General features: G+C 36.2%; 1 protein-coding gene across 1 annotated transcript; it reads left to right on the forward strand.

The window, feature by feature from the left end:
• Nucleotides 1–7,713: 7,713 nt before the first annotated feature.
• On the forward strand, nucleotides 7,714–8,890 carry LOC147404346 (Integrase-type DNA-binding superfamily protein). The gene has a single exon (XM_086440270.1). The coding sequence runs from the start codon at nucleotides 7,766–7,768 to the stop codon at nucleotides 8,282–8,284; it is 519 nt and encodes a 172-aa protein (XP_086296396.1). The 5' UTR covers nucleotides 7,714–7,765; the 3' UTR covers nucleotides 8,285–8,890.
• Nucleotides 8,891–10,351: the final 1,461 nt, after the last annotated feature.

Consider the following 10,351-nt stretch of genomic DNA (forward strand, 5'->3'; position numbering starts at 1 on the left):
TGAACTAATGGATGGGTACTAGTGAAAAAGAGTTTTAATTCTACGACCCTTTCCTATGGTGTTGAGTAGTATTGTTTTATGGCGATATGATGATGATTTAAAGCTCTTAATAAATTTCATAACCTATATTTAGGTAGCGTGTAATAGCCATAGAACACACATGATGGAATTACCTAGGTGAATGTGGGGATGGGACTGCTTCCTATGAGTACTATAGGTAAGTACTCTAGAATATTCATAAAAATAATCAAGAATCGACATACGATTGAAACGTGTCAAACCATAAGACCTTGATCAGTATAAGAAAGAAAAATACGTATGATAGAATAGTTAACTTACTCCAAAAGAGAAATTTTTAAGTAACTTAGTTACACCAAATCCATGTAAGTTCTACTTATCTCTACTAAGTGTCGATTATGTCCAAAAGACATCGACATTAGATATTTGGTATTTCATTTTGTACAAGCAGTATCTATTCCTTTTTACTATGAATCTGTGGGGGATTGTTGTAAGATTCATAGTTAATATTATTTATTGGATTTTGTTAGGGGAAAGATTTGAACTCAAAACCTTATTTTCTTTTGAGTGTGGTTGATGTCGGGGTTTTTCCATTTTTTGTAAAACCTTAGTTCAGAGAATATTTTTCTTATTTGTGATAGTTGAAAAGTCAAAGATTCTTTGTTTTTCTTTTTCTTGAGAGTTGTAGAGATAACTCTCTAAATATTTAGTCTCACATCAGGTAAATATAAACCTTATGCTCAACTTATAAATGTTTTCACTTTCCTACTTGTTTGAGTATGATAGAGAAAGACATTGAGCCTCATGTTCACATGGGGACCCAAGGTACTATGGGATTGCAACCCTTTGTGTTTTGGGTCAACCCTTCGAAAACCCTTAGTGTGCTCAAGGGGGGGAGTGCAAATCTCCTATTTAAGCCTCATGTGAGTTCGTGTGAAAAGCCCACTTTACTCAAATTTGTTTAATCTTTTTTTTTTTTTACTTAAAGATATCATCTTTCCCATAGATCTATCTAACCATTAGAATTAATCTCTTTTGACCGTTTGGATTCCCAACATTAAAAAATTGGCTAATAAAGGCCCAAACGTCTCTCTCTTTAATTCATTGGACCGTTGAGCTTCTTTATAAAGTTTGAGCTTTAACTATTATAAAATAGAAGTATGCCCTAGAGTTCTGTACGTAAAAATACATGATGCGAACATAAACTTCTGATTTCCCTCTCTTCTCTACTTTTAATTCTCATTGTTCATACACCGATCGATTTGATCAAGTTTGTAGAAAGTCTGTTATTTCCGAGTGCGCGGTTAACATACTTGTGACTGTTGAATCTTGGAAATCGGTTGTCTGAGACCGACTGCACTGTGAATATCATCCTAAGGAAGCAAAATTGGTTTTAAGGACAACAGCTTCTCCGTGCTTTAGTTACTCAATCTGATAAATTCATTCCAATTATTCTTATTGTCTGATTTACATAATCTTTTTCTAATTCAGATTTATACATTAGGTTCAACACTTCTCTCTTATCCCCTTATTTCTTATTATTTCCTGTAACTTGGGCTACTATGTATACCACACCCTTCCCCTTGACCGCCCGTTATTTTAGGTCCTCCTCTAGTTTAACATACTTCTTAACCCACAACATACTCTCTTTGATCTTTCTCGGCCTTCTTTTTACTAAGAATTTGTATAGCATTAAATATTTCACGATAGCTCCTTTGAATGCCACAATGGTAGCTTTGTCGTCACACTCCTTCTCCATCATCCTTATTTCTCTAAATCTCTTCATAAAGTTCCAAATGATTTCCTCCGGGGCATACCTCATTCCGGATAGTGTGCACACGTCAGCCCCATTGATGCCTATTGTAGACATATTGTGAGCAAAGATGATGCACGAAGTTTCAAAATTTGAAATTGAACCTTGAGACAACCTATGAAACCATGACAATGCCCTTCGCTTTAAATCAAATGGGAAGAGTTTGCACTTTCGTCCATCTTCTTTATCATACAACGACAATTGATACCAAAAACGTAGTAGGTGTTTGACGGGATTTCGCATCCCGTTGAGTGATACGAATTTAGGGGGTGAGAACTTCTGGCTTCTTTGATAGTTGCCTAAGATATTCGGTCTACCCCCCTAATTGTACCCTGTAGCTCCTATCATCTATTTATTCTATAGTAGCACCACCATAATCTTATCCCTTATGTCATCTTGTTGACAATGATTTGCCAAGTTAAGTTAGGCACGCGTCTTCCCCTTATCTGTATGCGTGAGAGGGGGGGGGGTTTAACCTCATCCTACATATCTTGCCTCTGGTTGTGCTCATTTCGAAAGTTATTGGCCTCCCGCAAAGACTCTTTCATCTGATTCTACAGAGCTTGGCTCTTCTTTATCAATTTCTCCATGAATTCCCTTTATTATCTTCTCTTCTATTTACATTTGTCTTCATTTGTTTCAGTTGTTGTTGCAAAGCATCGACTAATTGACTCTCTTCGTTTGCAAATTCGCCACAAAAGGCAGATTGGCTCTCTCTTGTGAAATATATCCCTTGCGTTTGTCTTCCCCAAGAAGAACCATAGTTTTGGATATCGAGGTTCTAGTTTTTCATGATAGTATGTGTTTGACAGGGTTTTGCGTCCCATTGAATGATGCGAACTTAGGGAGTAAGAACTTATGGCTTCTTTGATAGTGGCCTAAGATATTCGGTTTAACCCCTAATCGTCCCTTGTAGCTCCTATCATCTAATTATTTTACAGTAGCACCACCTTAATCTCATTCCTTATGTCATCCTGTGGACAATGATATGCCGAGTTAAGTTAAGTTAGGTATGCGTCTTCCCCTTATCTGTATGCGACCTCATCCTATGCATCTCGCTTCTGGTTGTGCTCATTTCGAAAGTTATTGGCCTCTCGCAAGGACTCTTGCATTTGATTCTGCAGAGCTTGGCTCATCTTTTTCAATTTCTCCATCAATTCCCTCTATTCTCTTCTCTTCTCTTCTACTTACATTTGCCTTCAGTTGCTTCAGTTGTTGTTGTCATTTGCAAATTCTCCATAAGAGGCAGATTGGCTCTCTTTTGTGAAGTATCCCCCTCGCGTTTGTCTTCCCCAAGGGGAACTATAGTTCTAGATTTCGATGTTTTAGTTTTTCATGATACTATGTTCATGTGTTTGCTTCATGTAGATCTGTTGGCAGGGTTATGAGATTCCCATGGTCGATGCCAAGCTATGTGAATTTTTTTTAGCTCCTTAACCTTTGAATATATTGGATTTCCAACGAGTACGTTGGTTACTCTATCAAGAGAAATATTCGACGCTTAAGTCAATCACCAAATCAGTAGAATGGTGGTGCAAGTATCAAGAATCGCATACATTTGCCCTCTTTTGAGGTAGTATGATCTAAGGCTTATCAATTCCACAAGTTTGAAATTCCTATATAATTTAGGAAAGATTTGGTTAATAATCTTTCCTTATTGAGGGGGATTCACTCCTATCTTGGCATGTAATTTCATGCTGCCCAATGGTCTTTCTAATTTGGAGCGCAATTTCTATATGCATTTCACTGTTTGGAGTATCAGATATAATAGGTTAACAAGAATTTGTATTCATCGACAACTTCCACGAGGTTTTCCTTATTTGGGATATTCTTGATCGAGAATTTATTTCTTGTCATCACAATTTTATTTTTTGTTATTATGAAGATTATTTTGAATGTATTAATGGATCCATTCAAATATATATATATATATGGAAATGTTCAGCACCCTAAGTTTTACCACACACTTTAACAAACGTTTTTTGTCCTACATGGGTTAGAAGTTTTGTAATGAGCTGATTTTTGATGAGGATGATCTCTATGATTAGAAGATCATCCTCCCCAAAAATCAGCCCATTCCGAAATGTTTAGCCTAATGTTTACAGGTTGAAAAATCGTGGACCATCCATTTTTTGTAAATCATTTTTGATGGGGTTAGAAGTTTTGAAATGAGCTGATTTTTGGTGAGGATGATCTCCTCACCATAGAGATCATCATCACCAAAAATCAGCCCATTCCAAAACTTCTACCCATGTAAGACAAAACACGTTTGTTAAAGTGTGTGGTAAAACTTAGGGTGCCGAACGGGACCCATATATATATGTGTGGTAAAACTTAGGGTGCCGAACGGGACCCATATATATATATATATATATGGGTCCCGTTCGGCACCCTAAGTTTTACCACACACTTTAACAAACGCGTTTTGTCCTACATGGGTTAGAAGTTTCGGAATGGGCTGATTTTTGGTGAGGATGATCTCTATTGTGAGGAGATCATCCTCACCAAAAATCAGCGCATTCCAAAACTTCTAACCCCATCAAAAATGATTTACAAAAAATGGACGGTCCACGATTTTTCAACCTGTAAACATGGGGCTAAACATTTCGGAATGGGCTGATTTTTGGGGAGGATGATCTTCTAATCATAGAGATCATCCTCATCAAAAATCAGCCCATTCCAAAACTTCTAACCCATGTAAGACAAAAAAACGTTTGTTAAAGTGTGTGGTAAAACTTAGGGTGCTGAACATTTCCCTATATATATATATAGGGTCCCGTTCGCCACCCTTAGTTTTACCACACACTTTAACAAACGCGTTTTGTCTTACATGGGTTAGAAGTTTCGGAATGAGCTGATTTTTGGTGAGGATGATCTCTATGGTGAGGAGATCATCCTCACCAAAAATCAGCTCATTCCAAAACTTCTAACCCCATCAAAATTGATTTACAAAAAATGGACGGTCCACGATTTTTCAACGTGTAAACATGGGGCTAAACATTTCGGAATGGGCTGATTTTTGGGGAGGATGATCTTCTAATCATAGAGATCATCCTCACCAAAAATCAGCTCATTCCAAAACTTCTAACCCATGTAGGACAAAAAACGTTTGTTAAAGTGTGTGGTAAAACTTAGGGTGCTGAACATTTCCCATATATATATATATAACAAATTAATAAATAAAAACATCCAAACCCATTTAAACCAGTCAACTTGGTCAATTTTATCAAAAAGTTTGACATTTTGACTTTAACGGTCCAGTGCCTACCCAGTCAAACTCATGCAGTGGCAAGAGGATTTATCCAAAATTCTTGCCTATATTAGTTACTTAGAGGTAGGCACGTGTATATACTTTTTGCTTTGAGATGCTGATAACCTAATTCAAGAACTTATATAGCTATTTAACTCCCGATTTCCTTTGTATGCCATGTCACACACAATATGAGAAACATCACCCCCCAAAAATCAGTTTGAATTCTGAGTTCTAACCATTGATTTCAGCAAATATTTTTAATCTAAAATCTTATTAATGATGAATACAATATCAAGAGTCAATAAATCATGCTGATTTTGAGTTAGTTTGATATGCAGCAAAAAAAAAAAAAGTTGAAAATCGATTCATAAAGTATCTATTTTTGTAAATATTACAATTTTTTAAAATATATAAATAAAGATTATTTATCAGAATCGAAATTCAATGAGGTGCTTTTGGATCTCTTTTTATTGATATCGATTAGAGTTGGATCTCCAGGAACTGAACCAATTCAGAAGCAAAATCGAAATCGTTAAAAATCACGAGTCTATTTAAAGAAAAAAGGATTTGATGATACTGATTCTATCAATCCGAGAATCGATATTGAAACTAATAGGAATAGGAATCGAAATCGAGAAAATTTTAGGATTCTAATTCTAATTTTGATAAATGTAAATCGATCCAACTAAACTAAACCGGTCGGACCAACTTAAAAAAAATTCGGTTTGGTTTTTAAAATGTCCCCATTGTCTAAAAGGTGTTGGGAGACAACTCCTTTTGCAAAACCCCACGCTTTCCCAATTCCCAAGTCACAATTCATCCCAAAAACTTCCAACGCTTTTACACACACACACACACACACATGTAACACGTGTTAACAAAGCTGGAAACAATTGAGTCCAATTCAAACGGCTATAAATCACCATCAGTTGGTTTTTTCTACTCTTTAAACTATTGGCAGAGCAATTTTATTTATAACACATCAACTAATTAAATAATATATTGTTGATTAGAAATTATATATTAGGTATTTTTTTTTTTTTTTGATAACGAAGGGTATCCGGGCCAGCTTGCGCGCACCAGACTAGTCCCTACGCCCCGCACTCAGGCTATACCCCACTACGTAGAGTGGTGCGTGGCCACCAAGGTTTTTTATGGGTAGTGGGATTTGAACTTGAGATCATAGAAAGAGCAGATTCCTTGGCCCCAAGTAACTATCATTCAGCCACCCCCTTGGTGGTTATATATTAGGTAATTGACTATAAGAATCTAATAGGGTTTATATAAAAAATTGTAACAAATAATAATTAGAGGTAAAATATTTTTTTTTCAAATCTAATGTTAATCTTAAACTAATCCAATTCTATCTTGATCTCTACAAAATATTTGAATTGATTTGATTTGATTTATCGTAGTCATCTTATTAGAATGTTTCATGTCTAACTTATGATGATTAAAAATTAATTTGTGTTTACTGAGATTAATCACTTAAAGAACACATTTATTAATGAGGTATTGCTAATAGCCAAATCAATGTTGTCGAATAAAAATATACCCAATACAGAAGATGGATCAGATGCCCATATATGAGAATAAAAATATAACCTTATAACTTGACTCAAATTAATCCAGTTAGACCGTAGTCAGTTTAGGCTAAACTAAACCCCAAGTGGTTGACCTAGTGATAGGCCGAACCCAGATAAGCACCTCAGGAAAGGTAGGTCAAGTGTTCTAGGTCCAATTGACCCTTAACTCAATCAGTTGTACGTAGTACTTTCTGAGGGGGCTGTGCATGTGTCTGTGGGATTAATCTCACACGAAGGGTGGGGATACCATCAATGAGCACCAAAAAAAAAAGTTTAGATTAAATCAAAAGTAGATAAAACTTAATTTAAAAGAGAAATTTGATCATAATGGACTCATAAGATATTTAAAAAATGGGAGTTTGATCACTTCGGATTCAAAAACCATTTTAAAAGAGACTTTGACCACAAAGCATTCACACTTTTTAGAAGGAAAACTTGGTTATACTATGGATTTTATTATCACTTGGGATTCATAGACTTTTTTTTTTTTTTTTTCTATCCACAATAAGTTAAAACATTATTTAGTCTTAAAATAACAGAATTGGTGTGTCAATATAAGTTGTCTATAAAATTTCAGCTCTATTGAAATCAAGTTTTTTTTTTTTTTTTTTTAATTTATTTTTTATGTTCTATTGTACGGAGGTGGTGAAACTTGATATGGTCAACTGACTGCTACAGGTGGGGGGAACTACTCAACCTTCAAAGATCTCTCATTTATTTATTTATTTATTTTTCTAAACTTAAGCTAACAAATTGAAGAGTAATGGAAGACAGAGAGAGATACAGATAACAAATAGGGTAGGTCGTTTTAGTCTCGTCCAGCTGTTCATCCAACGTTAGTGAAGTTCCCCACGTTTCACTATCTCATTGGCTTGCTAGACACAAAAGAGTCCAAAAACATTTGACCATAAAATAACCCTTTTAAATATATTATATGTAACAGATTTTCATGCAGTTACGAGGAAGCTCCCCTCCCCTCCATACCAATTCCCCACGTTTCAATGGGCCTACCATCACTTACTAATCTATATATAGAAGACCCATATCCAAAGACCACACCACACCACACTTCTCACTCTAATTTCCATTCTCCTAATGGATCATAATCACACTCCCTTGATTCCGATTCGACACCATTATCGAGGAGTTCGAAAAAGGAAATGGGGTAAATGGGTATCCGAGATCCGAGAACCCGGGAAGAAAACACGTATTTGGTTAGGGAGCTTCGAAACACCCGAAATGGCGGCGACAGCTTACGATGTGGCCGCATTGCATCTAAGGGGACAGGAGGCCAGACTCAATTTTCCTGAATTGGCACATAGGCTTCCTCGACCCACTAGTTCGAATCCCGATGATATTCGATCAGTAGCTCATCAGGCAGCTTCTTGTATTCAAGAATCTTCCGAGGCGGGTTGTTCTAGCTCGAATTCGGTTCCAAGGACTATACGACTATCACCGAGTCAAATTCAAGCAATCAATGAGTCACCATGGGACTCACCTAAGATGTGGAGTGAGTTAACTGCTGAATCATTAATAGAGCCACATTTATTTTTTTCTAACGACCTTGAGAATACTAATTGGGAAGATATGCAGCTTGATCCCCTTTGGGATTAATTATTGTGTGTCTAGATTCTGTACTCCTGGGAGTTGGATTCTTACTTCAGTCCTATGCATGCCAGGTGGCAGAAGAGAGTGTCCATGTGGCAGGAAAAAGGAGACTAGGAGTTGGGTAGCTATGTTAACCCCAGGAGTATTGGAATCTCTATCCTAATTATATATATATAAGAAAGAAAGTAAAACCTCCTAGGATAGATAGGAAAATATGACTTGAAAGGTATATTGTTGACCTAACTAATATCTTTCTTTAAGATAAAGATGTATTCTTAGGTCCATCTGAGCCAGGTGGATTTGTGTGAGGGTTTGAATTGTTTTGAAAATGAGCTGCTTTATTAAAAGCTCATCTATGATTTTTGTCTCTCTCTAGGGTTTTTGTTTGTGAGAGAGGACATTGGGTGTACGTGTATATCTGATCTTCTATGTATAAAGTTGGATTTTTTATTATTTTTTATTTTTTGGTGGTTGAAAGGTATAAAGTTGGATTGTTGTTTGAAATGGAGGTTCTTTTTCAGAGATTCTATCAGCACACCAACTTTTACTTACAACACACCAATCATTATAAAATTAAACTATTCTATCCACATAGATTGGTGTGTTATAAGTAAAAGTTGGTCTCTCTCTCTCTCTCTCTCTCTCTCTCTCTCTCTCATTTTTATTTAATTTTTTTTAATCCCAATACTTGGGCTATATAACTTTCTGGAGTGACTCCATAAACCTTTTTAATGGTGAATGAAAAAGAAATGGGAAGGCATTAGGACCTATAGATCAGAAATGGACTAATAGGGGGAGTTTCATTTTCCAATGTATTAAATGGGAATATTGCCGACTACATATATAACATACCCAACAATGCTACAAAGGAACAGATACACGTTAATAGGAGTAGGGAAGGTAAAGAAGGGATCCACCATTAGAGAAAGTTCCCTAAGACAGGAATGGTAACACAAAGAAACAAAAGCACTGTAAATGAGTCCATAATTGATGATGAGAACGACATAAATTGCAAACACTATCATTGGATATCCAAGAAAGACTCCATTACTACAAGGGCTTCGATCCAAGTAAGAATTTAGCCCCTTTTTTTGGGGTCTGTGGGTTAGATTGGAGTCACCACCTAACTTTATAACATAGGAATCGAATTTGGTATAGGTTTCTAGGGGTCAGGTTAGGAGATCTAAAATGTATTAGGCACCAATCCTGCTCAACTCAAGGTTGATCTCTACAACGATTTTGGTTTTGGTTTGATCCATCTAAGTTCAATTTATAGAGAGTTAATACATATTAATAAATAATTGTAAACCAAGTTAAATGGTTTTATCTCACCCGAAACAACTAGATCTCGTCCATTAGATGTCAGTCAAACCGAGCATCGAAACTATGATGTGGGTTGCTTTGAAGGGTAAGGGTTCTAGATAGATCTGGACCTTTGAATTGAATTCCAGACTGAATAGGCTTCAATTTGGACCATTGAATCTGGCTCAGGGTCATCCTACTAAGGGACAACTGAACCCAATCCATGATTAGGGATTGATCCGGGCCTAAACAAAGTCAGTCCTTAGATGAGTGACGGAGTTTTAAGAGTCAAATATATTACTCGGATAGATTTCGGTCCAATATAGGTTTTTTGGACTTTAGATCTAAGATCAGAGTTTATTTGGAATGTATGGCCCACAACGAGTTTAGGTGATCTGATCCATGGGGGGCCATTTGGTCTTAACGAACATGTATAGAGCATAGGATAGGCTGGGTGACTCCTAGAGTTTTCAAACCTTCTGGAACCAATTTTTTGGATGGGTTTCACTAAAATTTGATTTCGGGCTAAAAATGGGGGATACAACCCCACTTAGAGGCCCTTTCCAAAGATTTGGGATATTCTTTCAAAATTCTCAAATTTGAAAAAAAAAAAAAAAAAAAAACCGAACGCCTCATTAATTATCAATTAAGACGTTGGACGGTGCAGAATTTTAGTTACTCGCTAGACAGTCCAACATTCTATGTTTTATCGTAAATTAAAACACCGAATCATACCAAGACCGATAATCAACACATTATTGACTAACATGC

This window comes from Akebia trifoliata, chromosome 4, assembly GCF_017979445.1.
Source record: "Akebia trifoliata isolate Shusen 1 chromosome 4, ASM1797944v1, whole genome shotgun sequence".
In the NCBI taxonomy this organism is placed as follows: domain Eukaryota; kingdom Viridiplantae; phylum Streptophyta; class Magnoliopsida; order Ranunculales; family Lardizabalaceae; genus Akebia; species Akebia trifoliata.

What these genes read in the sequence shown, in the direction of transcription:
- LOC147404346 (XM_086440270.1), top strand. Translation starts at nt 7,766, where the DNA reads ATGGATCATAATCACACTCCCTTGATTCCGATTCGACACCATTATCGA.